Genomic DNA, 23,697 nt, shown 5'->3' on the forward strand with positions numbered 1-23,697 from the left:
TTGATTTTAACTGAAAAATCAATAAAAACGTTTTTCCTCTGGTTTGTTCCAACCTTTATTTTTCCAGGAGTCCTAAAACACAGAAAAGCTTTTTAGCTTACTAAGCGAATCGTCTTTCTCATTCTTGAAGAAAGAAGTCAGTTCTAACTGAGTTTTTGGTATGTTTCCACTGTTCCAATGCCTGGAAGAGTTTGTAAGGTCTTATAGCTGAATTGCCTATTCTTGCTCCTCCCAAAGCTCCTTTGATGCTTAAGGGAAGTAAAAGCAAAATTAACATAAAAGGAGAGCCTCACACTTCTGGAAAACAACCATCTGACCCTGATAATCTGGAGAACTGCCAAAATGGGCCCAAATTACCCAAATGAAAACATTTGCAAAAGTTTTAAGAGGTTGTCGTAGCAGTCCAACTGAGTAGGACACGTACTGAGCTGCCGGATGTGGAGGTGGGAGGAAGAGACAAACGTGAGAGATGCCCACAGGACTTGGTGACAGATTGACTGTAATACTTGAAGAAGAAGAAGGAATCAAGATGGTTTCATCTTTAAGTGTGATAGAATATTGAGAGAAGAACAGGTTTTCTGGAGAGGGTGAGTATACTTTGTGATATATAGGTATACTTCCAAATAGATAGATCTGTTACCAGAGTTGAACAGATGGCTGTGAAGCATGAGGGAGGTGAATCAGTATGAGATATGTGGAATTCATCAGGCTATAGATATTGGTTGAAGAAACAGCAGTGGATGAAATATTGCTGCGAAAGTATGCGAGAAGAGGATTGAAAACAAAACATTGAGACACGCTGACGTGTGTGGGCTAGGCAGCAAAAAAAGGAGCTAATATTGCTAAAGAAATTGAATAGTATCGTTGATGAACATAGTTGTAAACAATACTAAATGCTACAAAATATTGTAGGTGGCTTATTTTTTCATGATGAAGGAAAATTGAGAACGTTAGTAAAAGAGGAAAAGGAACCCCAAGAAGGGGAGCGATTGAATACGGGAAATGGAGTCGATTTTTTGGAGCAAATGTCTTTAAGGAAGTGGGAAAGAGCCTAAAAAATAAGAGATTTAGCACATCCTCTCTGACAGAAAGAAAAAGACAGGCAAGGTGGTTGTGAACAGAGAATAGGCACTGGCATCACATAGACTTATTGGAATTTTGGCTGTGCTAATCATTTGGGGGGAAAATTGTATAACTTCTCTGGGTCTCAGTCTCTTTTTAAAGTGATGAAGATGTCTCCTTTGTAGGGTTTGAGCTTTCGTGATAATAGAGGTTGAGCTTTTGTACCAGCTCTTCCGTTTGCCTGGATCACTTGTTCCCCGGAGACACACATGCCTATTTCTTTCTTGCCCACATGTGTCTCCCGGCTGTGACCCACCCCCAACCCCCAGTATCAGGTAGCTTCTTCCTCTCCCTCTCATCCTCTATCTCATCACTCAAATTTATTTTTTTCATAGCACCCATTCCCATCAGAAATGACCTTATCTGCATGTCTTTTTGTGTTTATTTTTTCCATGCTTAGAGTTTATTTTACCTATTAGAATATATTCATGATAAGAACAGAGATTCAAACTCATTTATTATTCAGTTCCCCACCTCTAGGAACATTAGGCACAATTCAGTTCAGTAAATATTAGATAAGACTATTCATAAACAGTAGTTATTAGGGGAAGGATAAATTAGGAGTTTGAAATTAACACACTATTATATATAAAATAGATAACCAACAAGGACCTACTATATAGCACAGAGAACTATATTCAATATCGTGTAATAACCCATAATGGAAAAGAATCTGAAGAAAGAGTATAACTGAGTCACTTTGCTGTACACCTGAAACTAACACAACATTGTAAATCAAGTATATTTCAATTTTTTTAAAGTTGTTATTATTAGTCTGAAATTGGAGGTGAGAGAAGAGGAGTTGACAGGTTAGGAGACAGCTATCTCCTCTGAGTAAAAAGAACATAGAGGACAGGACTGCAGATCCAAGCAGGTATGTGTTTGGAAATTTTAGCTCTACAAGGGATGGTTGTAGACAGAGTTATATAGTTTCCCAGTCCATTACAGGATTCTTTTATGTCCAGCCAAAATCACCCAGGCTATCTTGTCATTACTTCTTTGCCTTTAGTTAACCAAAAGTCTCTTTAAAGAAATTATACATGCATACCATTGTTTTGCTTCTGTGTGAATAATATTACTAATGATAGCTAACAATTTTCGTTTTTATATTTGCAAGGCCCAGGCACTATTAACCACGGTACATATATGAGCTCATTTATTCCTCTCAGCAATCCTATAAGGACAGCGGTATAATTATCCCATTTTGCAGATGAGAAAACTGAGGCACAGAGACAAATATTATGCCCAAGGTCACATAGCTAAGAGCAGACCCAAGCAGTTTGGCTGTGAAGCCCATGCTCTTAACCACTGAGCTATACTGCCTCTCAAGACCTCATCCACCCATCTGAAAGAAAAATTAATGTTGCTTTGTTGAAGCCAGACAAAGCTGTTTATCAGCTAGCCAGACAAAGCGGGTCAGATTGTCCTGCCAGGGAAATGTCCTGGGAGAAATTGTCCTGTCAGGGAATGAACCTGGAAGGAATTTTCCTTTCAAGGAAAGGAATACTTGATCAATCAAATCAAATATTCCTAAAATCATTACCTTTTCTCCCCCCCTCACTTTGGCAACCCCTTGCAATTTAAGATCATCTGAAAATTGAATTAATGTTCTGTTTACTCCTTTTTTTCAGGTAATTTAATAAATACTCTGGGCTCAACCCTGAACACCTCATAGAAAAGTTACCCATGCTCCACAGATTGGCTGACGTGGTGAAAGGATATTCAATTTTGCATAGATAAACTCTGATTTGCATTATATAGTGTCTAATATATGACTTCTTAGAATGTTTATGATTAACGCTTTGCTTACAACCCGAAACACTGGTTATAAATTTCAGCCCTATCTTTTCTTATTTGGTTTTTCCAGTGATCTGCTCTAGCTCCTCTTTAATTTTTCCCAGTGTGTTTTTAGATTATATTGACCATCAAGAAATCTTTATTTGGAGTAAGCAGAGTCTAATTCCTCATTTTCTTAACATTTACACGAAGGAAAATTATGCAAAGGAAGTGAAGTTTTTAAGTTATCTTTATCAGTATGCTTCCACATCAGGTTCTTAAACTCAGGGGTAATGAATCACTCTTGATTATTCTAAAATTAGATCTGTTTTGCATAGTGACAGTGCTGTGGTCTGCAGGTGTGTGGAACTGTAGCAAGTTGGTAAAAACTACTGACTCTGGAGCCAGACTGCCTAGGTGTTAATCCTTTGCTCTGTGTGCTAACTGTGTGACCTTGGGCAAGGTACTTAACTTCTCTGGGCCCCAATTTCATTAGATGTAAAATGGAGATAATAATATCTTTAATGTTGTCGCAAGGATTACTTGAATTAATATAGGTAAAGTATTTAGAACAGTGTCTGGAACCTGGAAAGATCTATGTAATGCTGTTTTCTTTGTTCTTGATTCTGCTGTAACTTAGGAAAAAGTTGCTTTCCTTGTCACTAAGTGTTGTAAAAATGCTTTCTTAACAAATATTATTTTCATTCATCTTGACAGATTGAAAAGATTAATTCAGTATGATATGCTTTTAGTTCTTTTTGTATATCATTTATTGATTGTTAAAATTCGTGATTAATTTAGAGCCAGATCATAAGCTTCTTTATGCCTCTTATGTAATGTCTTGATCAGATGACACTGAAAAACAATTTAAATAAAGATGTCTTCAATATTTTTCTTTGTTTTTAAGAGTCCAATGACTCAGTGTTTCCCTCGGGTTAGAATATTTTTAAATTCCTATTTAATTTTAAAGAAGTTATTTTATTTATGTGAAAATATCCAAAAAGGCAGACATACCATCTGGTAGGTAAGTACATTCAGGTGTGTAAAGCAGTTACTCCTTCACCCGTCTCTAAAATGTGCATACTGCCATCTGCTGGAAAGAGCTTTTGTACAGCATTTGGAGAGTATTTTTGAAAAAAATTGTTGAACAATTTTTCCCATAAATTTTTTTGATAATTTAAACTATATCTTTAATTCTATTGAGAGTAAATAAATTTACAGTATAAGAGTTTTTGAATCCTTTTCAATGAAAACCAAGATGGGGGCAGTTGTGCTTTTTGTTTGCTTAATTTTTTGTTTGTTTTTGTTTTTTCAGATAGATTGGAAAATACATTCACAAACCTTTAAAACTTTTTATATAGATAGGTAGAAGTGTTCTAATGTGTTCTGTATTTTGCTGAGGGCAGTTGTGTGGCATTTTGTTTGATTTGAATAGCAGCTGTGTGAAGCAGGCAGAGCAAGTACGATTATAATTTGCCAGTGAGAAAACAGAGGCTCAGAGAGGTTAAGTGACCAACCCAAGGTCACTCAGTTTATCCGTGGCAAAGTTGGGACCAGAATCCAGGTCTTTGAATATATCTAATCCTGAGGTGCTGATTATTTCTCCAACTCTTATCATATCCTATGTGTCTCAGAGCATAACAACATTGCACCCTGTTATCGATAAGGTCCAGCAAGATGACAAGCAGCCAATTTATTAAGTACATTTTAAAAGTGAATAATGTACAGGAAGCAACTTTTTTAAACCTTGAAAAGCAAAATAATAAATGATATCCCGTGCTTTGCACAATACAGACACCTATTTGTTGATTTACCACATTGGAAGAATATTTTCTCCTACATATAAATATTATTGCCTTATAGTTGATTATTTCTACCCCCAATAATTTAGTATACTGTGAGACAGTTTCACAAATAGGTGCCAGCTCAGAACATTCCATAACTGATTTTGGTTTCTCCTGGAGTGCTCTGTTATCTAAGTAGCCTGGCATAATAGGGATTTTTGTTAAATAATACTTTTCCTTTGGTGAATGGTAAATTTGACTTTTTTAAAAGTGTCTTTTTATTTCATCATTTTATAATGTAATATTGCCATTGAGAACATGCATTTTGTGCGTGATACTTTCTCGGCACTGTAATGATTTTAAAATTTACCAAATAAAAATGAATGTACCAATTTGGGGGTGATTATATGTACATTATACTAGCTCAGATATCACAAGCTACTTGTTATGACTGCCAACTCTCACTTTATGATTCTAATAGTTTTCTGATATAGTTGTCTCCCATAACATTTAGACGTGTTGCTGTCACTGCTATATTGCCATGGCTGTAAGGGCCTTCCTTCCCTCCGTCACTTCTCCTCAAGTAATTAATTCACTTCTTTTTATCTATTTTTCTTTAGTTTAAAATTTTATTGTTCCCCTACTTTGTGCCCTTACTAAGATTGATTTGAACATTTTTTTAATATTAAATGCACTTACATTTCAGTTACATTACGTACATGTTAGAACTTTGTGTGTGAAGCCATGTTGCTAACTGAGAACAGCTGCCTTATGAGAAGTCTCTTGGAATGTCCATGAGTCTCTCTGGATGATTGTATTAGTGACAGACCCGGCTTTGGACTTTTACTTGTATTGGAACTATGATGCTAGAAATTTCTTATCAGATAATTAATCCAGAAGAAGAGGGGGATTAAATCTTCAATTAGGCAGTATGAGGCATGGAGTAAGATAAGAGAATCTGTCCTTGGCCAAAAGGATCATAAGAAATCATAGCTTTTTGGCCAGCATTCAGTTTTCCTTATAATGACCTGAAATCTTCCCCTTTAATAGTGTGAACCCATAGTTTTTCGTTTTATTTGCTATAGATATGCAGAATAAATTGAACCCCTTTTCCACACGGTGGCTATTAAGTTTTCTTTTCTACTTCCCACACTCTAATGTGCTTTAATGTCCTTCTGCCCTTCTCACTCATAAAATTTGTGAGCAATTGTGTGCATGAATTAAATCTTTTAATTCTTACCCCAACTCCATGAGGTAGTATTCTTATTATGTCCATTTGATTGAGGTTCAGAAAGATGAAGACCACACAAGCAATGAAGGTCTTGAACCAAGACATCAACTGAGACTACTAGTGGCTTGTGTCAGGCTTTAGCCACTGTATCCTACCACCATTTTTTATGTGACACATTTTCTAGGCTCCTTGCTCTTTGCTTAGAGAGGAGTCTGGATACATTCCTGTTTGTATACATCTCTGTTGTAAGACAGAACAGACTAAATGAACTCAATACTTCAGGTGTACAGTGGCCTATAGCGGGACAGCTTGGGCATGAGTACCAGCCTGCACACCTGTGCAATGCAAGAGAGAATTGCAGATTTTTTTCACCCCTTGGCTTATCTTGAATAGGTATTAACTTGTGTCTCACCATTATATGGGTGTGTGTGAGTTTGTAAATGTATAAATGTATAAATAAATGTATTTTTCCACTTTAAAAGGAGCCTAAATCTTTTCTTGTTAAACGACACTTTGTCATCTTTAGTATATACTAGCTTCCCTAGATCTTTTACCTCCATCTTAGCTGTTCTTCCCTTTTTAGTTCCATCTAAAAATTCAGTAAGTATACGTTTAATCTACATTTAAGACCTTGATATTTTAAGGTGTTCTGTGTAGTCCCATTAGATTCCTGAAACATTTCATTTGAGATTTCTTGGTCTGTTTCTTGGTCAGTGTGGCAAGAAATTCATGAATTTCTTTTCTTAGAGCATCCTGTTATCCTTGAGTTATATTTCTTTTTAAGCTCTGTCTTTCCTCTGTAGGCTTTAAATTTGCTGTGCCTTCTGTCCAAACCTCCTGGATCTTAAGTTGAATTGAGGTTGGTTTTCCATCCCTCTTTTAGTTATTGTGACAAATGTTGGTTCCCTGTTCCTGAGAACAGCTAAGAACTTTGAAATGTAGCCAGATAACTCCCCCTTTCCCATTTCTGCTAGCATTTGCCAACTTACTAAGCAATCTTTATTCACACCAATTTTGCACTAGTATAACCAGAGGCTATGTCTACTTTAGACTGCCAATAATTTACTGAGTGTTTTTGCATGTTAGCTAATCTCTACGGTCTTCATCTTCCTCATCTATATAAATCTGTGTTGGACTATGGCCTCTGAGGTTGCTTAAGTTCTAATATCTGTGATTTTAAAGTATACCAAATTACCTGTAGAAATTTTAATTTAACATTTAAAATTAAATAAAAAGCAGTGACTCAACTTTGCCTTTCTGAGCTATACCCAGGACTGGTATTATATGTACTTGTACAGTCATCTTAGTAATTCAGATATGGAAGGATTTCTTTACTGTAGGACTTCTAAATAATTGTTGCCTCAGTTGCCCCACTCCTGGGGTGGGGAAGCATTGGGAGGGCCACCCAGTAACTGGCCCACAGATAGACCACCACAGCTCCTGCACACGGGCTTCCCCAACCAGACGTAGCACCCCTGACCGCAACAGGGGCACCTGGAGGACATGCTTGCTCTTTTCCGCCACATGGTTGCAGCCACTCACAGCTGGCCGGTGCTTCACCAGAGTCACTGTCTTGTGATGAATGTTATGTGTGGATCATAGCACACGTGGGCTTTTAACACTACAGTAGTTTAATGAAGCCCTTTTAAAGCATATTCTCTATGTTCGTGGTACTGTGGGGTTTACAAAATCAGTAATTCACACAGCCAAGAATTATTCCATAGTTGAAAGTAGATGATTTCATTTCAGACATCAGTTTAAACTAAACTAAAAAAAAGGGACTTGACGCCTATATTTGGGATTACACAACCATACCCTAAATATGCATCTCATGAAATCCTTTGTGTTGCCTTTCTTCAGGTAATTATCTACTTTGCTTCTAGGTGAATGAAATTTACCATGATGAGTCCCTGGGAGTGCATATAAATGTGGTCCTGGTGCGCATGATAATGCTGGGCTATGCAAAGGTAAAATGTCTTACTATATGTCAACTGTGAACATCAAGGACTGGATTAGCAAACAGATTAGATTGCTGAAGCCATAGCTAACATTCAACGTAGACATGTCTCACGTAGACCCCAGTTGCTCTGAACTGAGAGGAGAAAACTGCCCCAATGAATGGAGATCTCTACATTTGAGTAGATAATGAATGATTTTTGTGCTGGTACTGTTTGCTGTGTTCACCTCTGTCTTATGGAGTTGGAGATAATTATCCTGATTTTGGCATGACTGTATGAATGAAAATGAATGGATACCATTACAAAAATAAAGAGAATTTCCTTAATCTATCATCATCAGCAAATTTATGATTCATTTATTATTCCAAAACATCTATATTGAGTGACTACTATGTGTCAGGTGCTTTCTAGGTGCTTCAAATATATCTGTGAAGCAAAATAACAGAGATCCTTACCCTCTCATGATTTCTTGAAAACAATATGTGAAATATGAGTCTTTTCGATTAAGAAAAGTGAAGCACACGGTGAATATTTTTTTTATTTAAAAGGGCATTAATCTTTTTGAAAGCAAAATGTTGGGTCAAAATACATACAATAGGCATTTTTATGTAATGTAACTTTAGCTGGCTTTAAAATGACACTAGATGTGTCCCTGTCCTTGGAAATAATGGAATGGAGGAAGTGGTCTCTCCCTCTGAGGAGAAAACATAGGGGAAGTGACTAACTTGGCAGCTTTCCTGATGTTTAAAATTACATGTCCCCCCTCCCATAATTAATCCTCCTTATTATGGAATACTAATGAAATTATGCATTTAGCAAACAGGAAAAAAATCCATGTGTTTGCATTTTATTATGTATGAAAACTTATCATTCCTAGTGAGAGGGTGTCATTGATCTTTAGTTTATCCCACAAACCTGACCTACTTTGTGTCTCCAACACTGAATGTAAGTCAGATCCAGATGGAGATGTTAACAGCCTTCAGTTGGTTATTAAATCATTTGTTTGGAGAAGTATGTGTTCAACTATAATAAACCAAATCTTTTTCTTAAGAATGTAAACACTGATAAAAACATTTGCTGAAATGTAACAAAGCTCTCAGCCGGTCTGCCAAGTAGGGACTAATTTTGGGTTCCAAGTTCAATTTCTCATTCCATCAGAACTACTCGGGGAAGTGTGGCTCCTGAGTTCTTGAAGGATGGGGCCTTTCCCTCTGAACTTTTAACTCCTGACAATAATGTGATAGTAGCAGCATTCCAAGGAATGTCAATCCATCTCTTGGAATTGCAGGATATGAGTACACCCCTCTTCATTGCTGTGAGGTTAAAAAAAAAGGGTAGTTTTTTTTTTCAGTGTGAGGTTTATATAATTTGACTGTTCCTCAAATCGAAGATTCCACCAGCTTTGCCAGCTCATTGAAGAACTTATATTCTTCCAGTATGTTGATTAATTTTGGACCAAAAAAAAAAAAATTGAAACTGAAGATCTTTCACTTTAACATCTCTGGGAAAAAAAGTCTCGTGCCCGAATCTTTCCATCTATCCTCTATTTTTGTTGTTAATATTTATGAAACCTAAGATCTAAGCTAAATCAGGAATTCTTACTAGAATTTTTACCCAACTGATGAATATCGAGTTGCTTCACAATAGCAAAAACATCTCAGCGTCACGTATTTCCATTAATGGTGTCAGCCACCGTTCACACAGGTAATATTGATCATAAAGGTATCCCTCATGGGCATGTAGAATTTCCAAATGAGAGTATTTGGAAATATTTATTTCCAAATAAGTATTTATTTCCAAATAAGCCCCCTATAATAGTATTGTACATTATTTAATTACTGTAATCTCAAATGTTAATTTCAGAGAACGTTATTAAAGGAAGCCTTTGGGAAAATGCTATGTATGTCTTTAACATATTGTTTCCTCCTAGTCCATCAGCCTCATAGAAAGGGGAAACCCATCCAGGAGCTTGGAGAACGTGTGTCGCTGGGCTTGCCAACAACAAAAATCTGATCCCAATCATTCTGAACACCACGATCATGCAATTTTCTTAACCAGGCAAGACTTTGGACCTGCTGGAATGCAAGGTATTTCCATTAATATGTAGAAGAAAAACTTAAGGGCATGACTTTTCAAAAGCAATCCTAAATCAGGGAGTCTGTCCAAATGTTCAGATCTCCACCATCACTTTCCTCCATGCATCAGCCAAGCATACATTTTCTTTCTGTTGCTTCCAGTGACTTCTGTGGCATTTGCAATGCTAAATGCCACCTAAATACTATGATTAATTACACTCCCCTTTACAATAATGAGTGTGCATCTGGGGTACAGAGGGGATGCTGTAAAATGTGGTGTGATTTCCACTAACTGTTTGGAATGGGAAGGGAGATGCCATGGGAAATGTCTGCTGCCAAAGAGCTTTCTTCCAAAGTCAGCTTACATTTATCTAATAAATTCTGATGTAGACTTCGGAAAAAATTAGACTGACCGTTTTCTTTTCAACGTTGGTGGAATTTCTGGCTCCCTTCATCAGTACCGTGATATGAAGGACCATTCACTACAGCAGAAAGACAAGAGCTTAGTTGGTGGGCAGAACAGAATGGTAACCCCAGGCAGTTCCTTCCCTTAGGAGAGGAGAAAATGCAGACCCAATGAATCTTTTTAGAGCCCATTACCTGTGGCTTTCCCAAGAGAATGTGGTGCAATGCTAGCAGAGAAATAATACTGCCTCTGTTTCCTGAAAAGCTTTTTTTTTCCCCCTAGGCAAAGGTCCAGTAGTAGTTCTTAATGGGTTTTCTCATAAAATGAAAATGAAAGTAATTGTTATTCTCTACAGGATATGCTCCAGTCACAGGCATGTGTCATCCAGTGAGAAGTTGTACCCTGAATCATGAGGATGGTTTTTCATCTGCTTTTGTAGTAGCCCATGAAACTGGCCATGTGTAAGTCACCGCTGACAGCTATAAAGCAAAAAGAAAACCAAAAAACAAAACAAGGTCTTTTCTGTCTGCTTCTCTCAGTATTGTTCATACTTTGGGCAGAGTGCATGCCAGCATGCAACTCTCATCCCTTGCCAAGTCTGAGGAGCTGAAAACAGTGAAGAGGTCATGCACTGAAACTAAATGAGTGACTCTGGCTTGCAGAGACACTCCTGGGCTTTTCGTAGCTATAGAATAAAAAAGGCATTTGTGTCAGATTGCTCTCAGTTTCACAGTGTCTGTGACTCCTCCACAAAAGCCACATTAACTTAAAAAACACCTATTTTCCTGTACTTATTTTCAAAACAGAAATTACGCCAAAGCCATGGCCCCTATGATGATTCTTACCAGTAAGGTCTCGCTTTGTGTTCTAGGCTGGGAATGGAGCATGATGGACAAGGCAACAGGTGCGGTGATGAGACTGCCATGGGAAGTGTCATGGCTCCTTTGGTGCAAGCAGCATTTCATCGTTACCACTGGTCCCGCTGCAGCGGCCAAGAACTGAAAAGATACATTCAGTATGTCTCCTTCTGCGTGTCATGAGAACGTTATAGTAGAAATACAGACGTGAAACTGGCTCTTAGGACCTTGATCAGGACCAAACTCCCAGGGAATGAAAACTTTTGTTCATGATAAACATTTTCTTGTGACTCAGCTTTTGGCACGATTCGACAATGTAATTGCAATATTTTAAGCCGTGAGCCTAGAATTTAAGTGAATTTTTTTACTGTGATTTCCTTTTAGTAAATTCTTTATGGAATCTTTGACTAATGGTCAAAGTTGATTTGAGGAGGGGATGGTCATGCAATGCCTGCATAGGGTACCACCTATACCCCGTAGCATAGGGGTCAGGATCTGCCCTGCCACACCATGTGCGGGTTCAGCTAGGGACACGAGCAAGGTTGTCATGCTTCTACTGTGTTTCTAAGTATGGTTGGCTTATTTTCCTGGGATGAATAAAGATGAATGGTCTTTTTCTAAATGGAACTGAAACCAAAAACCTTAAAAGGTATGCTTTTGTAACCTTGCTTTATGATCTGATGAAATTCCAGAGTATGTAACCTAAGAATACTTTTTCACTGGAACACGATAAAAAAATGAACATTTAACTACATGCAGTATTTTCCTTCCTACAGTTCCTATGACTGTCTCCTTGATGACCCTTTTGAACATGACTGGCCGAAACTCCCAGAACTTCCTGGAATCAATTATTCTATGGATGAGCAATGTCGTTTTGACTTTGGGGTTGGTTATAAAATGTGCACTGCGGTATGTTACAGTCAATTAAGATTTTGCATATTGAAATCTACTTGCTTAGCTCCTGTTTGGTGACATTTACAGACTCACTGGTGCAAGAATATGAACCAACGATTTTGTGTTTGCTATGTCAGTACATGCTAAAGCTAAGTGCTTTAAATATACTATCTTATTTAATCCTTGTGACAGGCTAGAAGGGAGTTGGTATACTTTTATTTCACAGATGAACAAGCCAAGACTTAACAGAGATTAAGCAACTTGCTTAAGTCACACATCTGGTAAATAAGGGCTTTTTATATGTTGGAGAAAGCTTTATTTGTTAGAGCAAGAAAAAAAAGTATTTCATCAAAAGAAGTTGATCTGCTGTTTGAATTCCTCCATATGCAGATATATACAGATATTTGGTTTGTTTGTAAGGTATACACGGTCAGCTCCTAATGACCTGCGATAATGTCCTGACCTGAGAATTCTAAAGCTTTGGCTCACTAGTGTAGATTGTAACTGTAAATTACAGTTTCTGCATTAGGTAATAGGAATTAGAACAAAAAACCCAGATCCAAAATGAGTACTAATTAAAAAAAAAAAAAAGCTATGACCATGAGTCTGTATGTGGATAATTAGTGGTGTAGGCAATGAAGATGTGGGTAAACTGGTGTTTGATATATATATATATATTTTTTAATTTATCTAAAGAATGATAAGATATTTACTGTTAGAGAGCGGATGAGGAAACAGTACACACAAATATGTGTGCTTACATATACATTTGGATATTATAATGTAGTGTTTTAGGAAAATAAAAGACATTCTTAAGAGTGAGAAAACTAAGATTCTGGTCTGTCTCTGTTACTGTCTTATTTGTATCCATAACTATAGTCTTACCTTATAACCCATATTTCTCAGCCATGGATTGTTATGAAAATCAAATATATGGAAAGTACTTTATAAACTATATGAATGTATTATATATTTTGTTATACCTGGCATACATTATCTTACACAGAAAGTTTGACAAATATTTTCTGCTTTTAGTTGGCTCATTATGGTGGGCATTTTTATTATTTATTTCTGACTGGTTCATACATTCAGGGATAAAGAGAAGCCATTTTGATGGCTTGAGAGCTCCAAAACCACTATAATGTTTTCATATTTAAAATGTTCATAATAATTACTCATTCTTTTTAAAATCCCAATATTGTCTATTTGAAAACCATAAGACAGAAATGGCATAAAGAATAGTAAAAGTCAACAGAAGAATCCCAGACAAATCATTGTTTATCAGTGTTATTTTAGAAAAGTGGAATGAAAGTATTCTTTACTTGGAATTCTTAGGCAGTGTTTGTTTGTTTTCTTAACATGCCACAACTTTGACTATTAACTTGAAATTAAAATATCCAAGAAACATGACATGAAGAAACTGTGTAGAAGGTATTGTTGGTACAAGTCATTCCATCTCTATGTCGCTGAGAGTTTGGTTTTTTTCTCTTCTAGTTCCGAACCTTTGACCCATGTAAACAGCTTTGGTGTAGCCATCCTGATAATCCCTACTTTTGTAAGACTAAAAAAGGACCCCCACTTGATGGGACCGAATGTGCTGCTGGAAAAGTGAGTATAATCTATTTATACAATAAAGATTTAAGATATGTTGCATAATAATCATCTTTAAATAACATGTATTGTCATTTTTAAGAAAACCATAGTACATAAAGTTTCATTGTGGTAATGCATGAACACTGTGTACGAGTTTCCTATAGCTGCTATAACAAATTACCATGGACTTAGTGGCTTAAATCAACAGAAAACTATTCTCTCAGTTCTGGAGGCTGGAAGAACAAAATCAGTTTCACTGAGCTGAAATCAATGCATGGGCAGAATGATACTCTCTCCAGAGGCTCTAGTGAAGAATCTGTCCTTAGCTCTTCCAGCTTCTGGTGATTGACCGAATTCCTTGACTTGTGGCTGCACCACTCCAGTCTCTGCCTTTGTGGCCACACTTCCCCCTTCTCTTCTGTGTATAAATTTCCCTCTGCCCCTCTCTTACAAGGATACATGTGATGGCATTTAGGGTCCACCTGGATAATCCAGGATAATCTCCCCATCTAAAAATTCTTACTTAATTACATCTGCAAAAACTCTTTTCCAAATAAGGTAACATTTACAGCTTTTAAGGATTAGGACCTGACATCTTTGAGGCCACTATACAGCCCCCTACTGATAGAATAGGAAGCGGCAGCTCAGCCGAGTATCTGGCCCCTAATGGGATTTGATTTACTTGCTGGCATCCCATTCCTTGTGAAAGTTGTCCAGAAATAAAGTCATGTGAACTTGTACAGAAGATTTGGCCTTGCTCTTTGGGGAAAGATGCCCAGAAGTTTCAATCTCAAGTTGCGTAGTGTGGATCAAATGCTCAGAAACTGGCCCAGTGCCAAGCTACGCTACTCAGGAGGGGAAAGATCATGAAACCCAAAACAAAGGGATGTTAAGAACTCAAGTTGAAGAGCTTTGACTAGTTTGGAAATAAGATATTGTAGATAGGACCAAAACCTGGCAAAGAAAATTTATATAGCTTTTAGGTCTTCTGAAGCCCTTTAAAGCTCTATTTCGAATGTGTATAAACTGTACTTGCTATGAGAATTACAGGCATGATAATAATAATGAAATCTGCCATTATTCACGTTTAAACTCTTAGGCACTCTGCTAAACTTGTACAGTGTGTTGCTTTGGGAAAATTCAGTATTACAGACTTCTGACTGAAAAAACAGAAGCAACAATGAGTTGATTCATTTTTGCTTTATGAAAAAGATATTCTGTAAACCAACTTGTGGCTCTGAACATCCAACTTCCCTAAATATATTTGTGTTATGTTTCAATTTCCCAGAGTTGAGTTTTAAGAAACACTTTCATTGTATGTAGGATAAAAAAGTGAGTCAGAAGGTTGGAAGGGAAAAGAACTAACACCTTTTGAGCATCTGCTGTGTGCTGGGTACTGTAAGCTCTAGGCCTCTACAGTATCCATGTTTTAGTACTCCCCACTTAGTTTTTCTGGTCAGAGAATCTTACACTACTCATGGTCCTTTCCGGGTCCCAATTTTCCTCATCAGAAAGGTAAAGATCACATATCTCTCAGAATCATTGTGAAGGAAAATTTTAACAATTATGTACAAGTGTTTTGAAAGTTATATATGTTTTAGATATGTTATGTTAATTATTTTCTAAATTAAGACATATGGTTTCCTGTCATTATTTTAAAGGGGAGCAGATTGCCCTTAAAAAACTCCAGTAATATAGATAATGAGGGATGAAGGGTAGAATAGCACCTACTGGGCAAGTTGGGTGCTCAGATCATCCTTATTGATTATGATGTTTGATACTCACTGGTAAATGTGTCATTTAAAACCTTGTCTGAGTGAATGTTATTTTTTTAATTTTAATTTTATACTTAAAAATGCAAGTCTAAATTACCCAGTGTACAGGGCACTGCTTTGAGATAATTTTAAGTGTATTTTTGCCTGAAAAAGGAAAAAAAAAAAGAAATGAAGTCCTTCACTTGGTGATCCTTGTATAACAACTTCAGCTTTAGCATATGCACGATTTTCATGATTGCTTTGTGTCATTTCCCTAAGTGGTGCTATAAAGGTCATTGCATGTGGAAGAATGCTAATCAGCAGAAACAAGATGGCAACTGGGGATCATGGACCAAATTTGGCTCCTGTTCCCGGACCTGTGGAACTGGTGTTCGCTTTAGAACACGCCAGTGCAATAATCCAATGTGAGTATAACTCCTGTCATTCTGGTTATTGGGATAGACCAGAAAATGCTTCAGTATCATGTCACTAATGCTCTGTTTCTTGAAGTACCTGTAAAACACAGAACATGAAAATTAACGGTTTAAGTTTCTATTTTGGGTAAATCCCCATTTATCAATCTTGTAAAGAGTAGTCCATGGTTAAGATTGGAGATTGTTAAAGAAATTGCTGTTTAGGAGGATTAAGGAGCTGAGCGGGGAAAGCAGATCGCTGTGCTCTTAGGACCTGGGCACCGAGGCTGTGAGACCCGCTGCAGGAAGGACAGGCCTGTTGGCAGGAGTAGCACCAAGCAGAGGCTCCCTCACTTCCGAGTTAGGAGAAGGATGCTTCAGAGCTGGGCGACGGGAAGATGGTGAAAGAAGACCAGCGAACTGTTGGGGGAAAAGTTATCCTTATAGTAGTCAGAACAGCGAGGGTTCACTGTGAGCCACACTCGTTCTAAGTGTTTTAAACATGCTAACTCATTTAATCCTCACAATGTTTCTCTAAGGAAGATTGGATTATTATTTTCTTTTTACATATTAGGAAACAGAGGCATAGAGCTGTGATCAATGTTTCTTTGAGTTGCTTCTACATGTTTTATACATGATATAAACTATAATTTTCCTGAGACCATATACCTGTTTTTTGTTTCTTTATATATACTTTTGCTGTGCATTTAAAATACACTGTTTGAAAAATACACTGCTTTAAAATATACTGATTTAAGTTGAGTTGGGGAATTCCCACCACCAAACCTCAGCAGGGAGAGGATAGTGCTTTTGGAAAGGGATTGAAATTAGGAAGTATGAGTTCATTCACTTTGTGCTGGCAGCTCAGAAGCCTTGGCTTTCTGTCCTCTAGCACTGTGTCTGCAAGCTTCAACTGCTGGACCAGAGCCAAAAGTCCTTTTTAAATGTTGTCTTTTCTTTAGGCCCATCAATGGTGGTCAGGATTGTCCTGGTGTTAATTTTGAGTACCAGCTTTGTAATACAGAAGAATGCCAAAAACACTTTGAGGACTTCAGAGCCCAGCAATGCCAGCAGCGTAACTCCCACTTTGAATACCAGAATACCAAACACCACTGGTTGCCATATGAACATCCCGACTGTGAGTAGACGCCCTCGCTTTTCCTGCTGTGTGGATGGTTACTTAGAGCTTAAGCTTTGTCAACACGCAATCCCTTGGACTCTTGATTTCTACTTGGTAACTTAGAAAACTTGGTGCTTAGAGGGGTAGGTCCTCCTGGGTTTCCAAGAATAAGGCTAACACACGCCTTTCTTTAGAGAGGTGAGAATTATGGAATAGCTCCTGGGAAGCAGCCCTGCCACCATCGCTACTGGAAAGACAAGTGGAAAGCAAAGCCTGGGAGAGATGTTGAGTCTCCTCATGCAACTGAAATCCCTCTTCTAGGAAATGCTTCTGGAATATTGTGATCCTTCCTTTCTGAATAACTAGAGAAAAATATAGTTATTTTACAGTCAAGTCAGGAATAAGACAAAGACCATTATTTAATAACAAAAGGCACCTCATAACCTTTTACTTTTGTACCGTACACTGGTTATCAAGAAATACACTTGGAAATTCCCTTGTCATGTTTCACTTCTTACCCCTGAATTTTCGTTTAAATCTGTTCAAATGGGAACTTCTTGACATATTTCTTACTTGGGTGAATAAAAAGTAGTTACAGAATTATTGTGTGATATAATTAATACACTGCTGAGTTCAGTTTAAAAGCTGTTTTAAAGGAAAGATGCATATGGGTAGGAATTCAAAATTACAATGCATTATTTTGGGGAAGTGAGTCACATAACTTAGATTTAATTAATGAGCTCCTACAAGAAGCAAAAACTATACTAGGCCTTTGAGTCAAACAAAAGAGAAACCCTTTCAGTGCTCTAAGTGTCACTAAAACTAAATTGATTCCGAATGAAATTTATTGAACAGCTGTGGTTAAATCTAGGGTAGCCAGCCATACGACCTGCATTGCCTGGGACAGTCCCAGTTTATACCTATTGTCCCTGTGTATATTATTAATAGAACCCCTTTTCACTGTCAAAATTATCCCAGTTTAGATGTCAAAGCGTAGGGTCACCCTGGTTAAAACAAATATGCCAAGTATGCATACTTTTCCCCTACTCTTTATTTATTTATACAATTTGTTTTCAGGAAACCACATTGAAACTGTATATTTTACAAACAAAATAAACTATACTGTTCGAATATACCATTTTACATAAATAGTCGACTTAATCCTCCATCTTATGCAGCCAAGAAAAGATGCCACCTTTACTGTCAATCCAAAGAGGCTGGAGATGTTGCTTATATGAAACAGCTGGTGCACGACGGAACGCTCTGCTCTTACAAAGACCCATACAGCATATGTGTGCGCGGAGAGTGCGTGGTGAGTTCAGATTGCTTCCCCCAAAGCTTCGTACAGTAGTGTGCAATTCTACTTTTCCTTTCATTCATCTGCATATTTTCAAAAATATTTTAACTCTTTCTTATCTGAGATCACATTACAATGAGAATCTATGAATAGTTCAGTAGCTAAGCTAAATTTGGAAGAAATTGCAATTAATCAAATCAAACTTTGGTCACTGGCAAAATCAAGATTTAATTAGTTTTCCTAATTTCCAGCCAAATGCATTTTTGGAGGCTTCCTCTGATACCTCAAGGCTGGGAATACAACTTGGGAACCGTGCCTTGGCTTTGAGTATGTTATAGTAGCCATCCACTAATACAGTACCAAGTCTTTTTTAAAAATTCAATGCTAAATGTGTTTTGTGCTGGCAGCTTTTTAAAAAATCTTTTTTAAAAATTCAATGTCTTTTTTAAAAATTCAATGCTAAATGTGTTTTTTAAACACAAGTCTTTTTTAAAAATTCAGTGCTAAATGTGTTTTATCGTTTGTTTAAAAGATGATAGAAACTTCTCTTTCTCCCTGTCTCACCTTCCAATTAATTCTAAGTTTAAACATTGAATTCCACATCAGAACAAAAGTACTAGTGAAGATGCAAAAACTGTCTTTTGCCCATTTAATCTTTTTTTTAATGCAGTTTACTTTTTGTTCATGTTCACAGGTTAAAGTGATAAGAAATTATCCTTATTAACCGAACACATTACTCCTGTTTGATTCGTTTTCACTTCAGCACAACTAAAGTGTTATATAAAAGAATCTCAAATTCGTAGATGCCTCATAGCTGAACTAAAATTTCCCTGAAGTAGAATCTGTGTTTTGTTCATCTTTCACCTCCCACAGTATCTGGTGCATTAAATGTATATGTTGTCGTTATTTTCTCTGCTCACTCTCGTCCCAAACTTACGAGTGCAGTGTCATTATCATTATCCAACACTGATTTATATTAAGGACCTACCCCAGTTCAGAAAACTTTTCAGTAGTTCCCTGTTAAATTAATGTGAAAATATAAACTCTTCCTGATATTCAAGGCCTTCCACAGCCTGTGATTTGCAGATCTTTCACTATTCTTCACCACCATACAACACTAACTTTCCATTAGTTTAGGTATGGTTCAAATATTATTATCTGAACCCACTTTTGATGACTTCTATGGCTCTGTTTTAATCCCTTTTTATTCTTGAATTGCCTTTCCACACCGTCTGTTCCTTCAGGGCACTATGAAAATCTCCACTACATCTGTGATGTTTTGTCTCACATCCCTTACCAACTTGTAAAGTCTGTACTAATAGACAACTCACTATTTTAGTATTCATCTTTATAAATATGAAGGCAACAAGGGAAAAAACACCTCTTAATTTTGTCTCCTCAGCGTCAACTGCAACTTCTGTGTTCCATAAATGTTTGATGATTGCCTATGTATGACGGGGGAAACACTTCATTAGACCGAGGGAAATTTATCCTTTACTGCCCAGAGTACAAGTCATTTTATTTTATAGTAGTTCTTTAAAAGACTGAGCGATTAATAATCAGAGCTAGAGAGGAAGTTTGGTTCCTGTCTGTGGGCCCATGATGAAACAAATGGTGTATCATTCTCCAGGATGCTGACCTTTACTCGACACGTTAAAATTAGCTACATTTAATATCTTCTCTCCCCAGAAAGTGGGCTGTGATAAAGAAATCGGTTCTAACAAGGTTGAGGATAAGTGTGGGGTCTGTGGAGGAGATAATTCCCATTGTCGAACCGTAAAGGGGACGTTTACCAGAACACCCAGGAAGCTTGGTAAGATGAGGTCTCTCATGAATTCAGTATCCTTTTCCATGATTTGCATTTGTTTGAGACTTCTTTTAGGAATGCCGCGCTTTCTCTATAAACATAAAAAAATTAGCTGCTGATTTATTTTTATTCAGATTACCTTTTAAGGAATTATTTAAACAACTTTGACAATTCATACTCCATAGTGTCCATGATAAAAAATAAATCTACTAAATGTAGATAAGGAACAAATAAAACCAATATTAATTATAGTAGTTAAAATCTGTGTTTTGTTTAATTCTGTGTCCTTAATAAAATGCATTAAACCAATTATTAGAATTAATGCTTATTTTGAATTTTCTGTTGCACATAAATTGTTGATCAGAAGTTAAAAATATTATAAAACTTGAAATACAACTTTAAAAATATTACATTCATTTTGCTTCTTTTAAAAGTGAACAAGTTTATCCTATTTATAAATCTATAAATCTAGGGTCTATATTTCACATAATATTTACAATTTTATATTAAACAAGTTTGAGGTACATACAACCAAAAAATAACCCGAGGTATAATTGCTTATGTGTTTGAATTTCTCTGCTTGTTACACAGTCAATGACCTGGACTTAGGCATGTGGTGAAGGTTCGCCAGATGGAAATAAAAGCAAATAATATGCAAAATTATTAGTATTTTCATAATAATTCATTGGAATTTTCCTAAGACTTAGATATAAACATTGATTACTGAATAATTTCTTTAAATTTGTAACAAATATTATTCAGTTATTCCACAAATTTATTGGACAAATGTCTTTGAGAATTCAGCATTTAAAGATAAATTTAATGTGAGGCTTCCCTTGAAAAGCTTCTCTTCCATCCAAGATATAGTCTCTTATAGAATAACAGAAAACAAGATAAAACAAAACAAAAACAAAGGTTTGGTTTACTTTGAGCACATTGTCATAGCGCTAATTCTTCCTTTTAGAAAAATAAGAAAGTATAAAAAACTGTTCTTTATCCAAATAGAGTAATTCTCTTAGTTCTTTTTACTCCCATTATACCCCAGGTACCCAGCTCAAGCCATTTCCACACATATCAGCTTTGCTCTTTGATATATTTAGAGCTAGGCAGAGGTAGGTGACTATATTCTAATGTGTTTTTCTTAAGCATTCCCTAACTCTAGTTACTGATATCTTTGCTATTCCTGTGTGATAATTTACTATGCTTTGTACTTTGAAAATTGTTAAAAATCAAATATTGCCGTTTCTGGCTGATTGTATTATTTTAATAAAGCAAACAGGATTAGAATTATATACATACACAATGGTTTTGGTGGAGTAATGTGATTTTCTCCATCTTAATGTGAAATAATTTGCCGTGCTTTCTTTATTGCAGTTATGTATTGTTCGTTTAGGTGTAAAATAATTAATTTGTTTTATTTCCAGAGTGAATGAATGTAAAGAAAATGGTTTTTACCATTATTATCCATTCTATATTATGTGTAATAAAAGGCAGTGATACTTTTTTTCAGATACCTCAAAAATTATGCTAAATCTGTGAATCAAGTTCTGAAGAAGAGAAGAAAGCTTTAATCAGTCTTACAGATTCAAACTGTTTGAAGATAATCTAACATCCATTTCTTTGAACTAATGTTATCATCGTAGTTATTCAATAGACTAATTAACCTTTTCCAACAGGGAAAAATTTAAGCAAGAGGTGCCATAAAGAATTCAAGTTGCTGGAAAATGAAATCTGCAAGTATTCAACTTCAAATCAACTATATCATTTCTCATTCATGCTTAGTCTTACTTTCATTGACTATTAACAGTTTACTGGCATTAGCTAACTGTTATAAATGCATTTTGATTTCAACATATAAAATTACAGAACATATTTTATATATTACCTAATAAAATATATATAGCTTATAGTATAGTCAATGAAACAACAAGACTTTGATAAACATGAACCCTCCACTAATTAAAGACATTCTATTTAAGGGAAGATGAGAGGCGCCTTCACTTTACCCAAAGGAGCTCGTAATATTTCTCTTGCTGAAACAAGGGAAGCTAAAAATGTACTGGGTAAGTTGTAGCAAACTGCAGAAAGATGGGCATCCATAAATGGTATCAAGCTGTTTTGCTACACTTGGCATCTTAAGCATGTTACTTCCAGCTATTGGTACTCAGGCAAACATGGTACATTTCATGTACTGAGTATCACCCAGGCTCAGGTGCTGAAAACCCTTACCCCAAAATGACCACTCCATTTAGTTAAGACACTAATAAATATTGTAAAAGAGTTAGGTAAATCTACACCAAGGTAATGATTATCCATATAGGAAATGACAGGAAAACAGATTTCTTTCTGATTCCATAAGCAATTTTGTATTTATAACTGAATTTCTGTCAATACGTAATATATGAATTATAGGTTTCATGATGTAATGAAGGTGTGTAAGTTGCATAATCTTCCTATATTCATTTTTTTCTTACAAGCAAGGTAAAACATCTTGGTTTCTCTATTTGCCCTGATTATTGTTGACTTATGGTTAGGATCTTAATTCTAAATGATCTTAAGATAATTTTTAGGACACGTGATAATACTAAGAAAGTTTGTTATATAAGACAATGACTGCAATATGATTGATATGTGATTTTAAAACCCAAGACAACTTATTCAGCATATTGGTTTTGTGATTTCTCAATTAGAAGATTGAACTTAGGGTACGTGTAGAGGCAATGCACGACATAACCTGCAGACATATTCCAGCCAAATCTACAGCATATATTTTAAAACATTCCCCTTTAAAACTTGTTTAAAGCTTTCAAATTAATTGCTGATCACAATATAAATGAAAACTACTCATTGATTTTTCTTTTGTAATTTCTTTAGAATACAGCAGGTGTTTAAATCTGAAGATATTTCATTAATTAGAAGTTCAGCTGTTTATACTTGCCACTTAGGCTTTTAAAATAGTATACAGACAGATAAAATATCTCAAGAAGTTCACCAACTAATTGCACTAAAAATGGACCCCTATTCAAAAGGATGGTTTAGAAAACTAAAATCACATCGAGGGACACAGGGGAGTATAGTATTTGCCTGAATTATTGTTGACACAATTTGTAGGTCAGCACAAAATAAGTGACTAATGGGTTAGAAACTAGATTAATTTTTTTTCCTCAGCTTAATTAAAAAAAAAGATTCCTCTGATCTTATGCCAGATGTCACGAAAGCTACCAATGCTTTGAAATTAATTTCTGAAACTGCTTCTTCCGGTTTATGGATGCTCTCTTCTGCACACAGGAGCAGTGAGAATGTAATGCCTGACTAACCACGGTTGTTGCTTTTGTTTTCTTCTTTGCTCCCTCCAATATTTACTACACATGCAAAGGGTACCTTAAGATGTTTGATATACCCCCTGGTGCTAGACATGTGTTAATCCAAGAAGACGAGGCTTCTCCTCATATTCTTGGTAAGTGTTTCTGTCTGCTGGCTCTGCTTTAACATGCACTGAAACATAGAAATGTCAAAGAAATAATATATAGATACAGATACATATGTCTATATTTGTATCTATATATACACATAAAATTCAAAATTATATGTAAATGCATTATTACGTGGT

General features: G+C 36.2%; 1 protein-coding gene across 1 annotated transcript in view; it reads left to right on the forward strand.

The window, feature by feature from the left end:
- The window catches only part of ADAMTS3 (ADAM metallopeptidase with thrombospondin type 1 motif 3), a 290,776-nt gene that overhangs the window by 244,612 nt on the left and 22,467 nt on the right, over positions 1–23,697 (forward strand). Inside the window, exons 6-16 of the mRNA XM_036852044.1 lie at positions 7,797–7,880; positions 9,802–9,958; positions 10,708–10,813; positions 11,224–11,367; positions 11,986–12,118; positions 13,598–13,711; positions 15,730–15,875; positions 16,826–17,001; positions 18,162–18,295; positions 19,970–20,093; positions 23,464–23,544. Of these exons, the coding sequence (XP_036707939.1) occupies positions 7,797–7,880; positions 9,802–9,958; positions 10,708–10,813; positions 11,224–11,367; positions 11,986–12,118; positions 13,598–13,711; positions 15,730–15,875; positions 16,826–17,001; positions 18,162–18,295; positions 19,970–20,093; positions 23,464–23,544 (1,399 nt within the window). The remainder of the gene's footprint in view (positions 1–7,796; positions 7,881–9,801; positions 9,959–10,707; positions 10,814–11,223; positions 11,368–11,985; positions 12,119–13,597; positions 13,712–15,729; positions 15,876–16,825; positions 17,002–18,161; positions 18,296–19,969; positions 20,094–23,463; positions 23,545–23,697) is intronic.

The sequence above is a fragment of the Balaenoptera musculus genome, chromosome 5 (assembly GCF_009873245.2).
Source record: "Balaenoptera musculus isolate JJ_BM4_2016_0621 chromosome 5, mBalMus1.pri.v3, whole genome shotgun sequence".
In the NCBI taxonomy this organism is placed as follows: domain Eukaryota; kingdom Metazoa; phylum Chordata; class Mammalia; order Artiodactyla; family Balaenopteridae; genus Balaenoptera; species Balaenoptera musculus.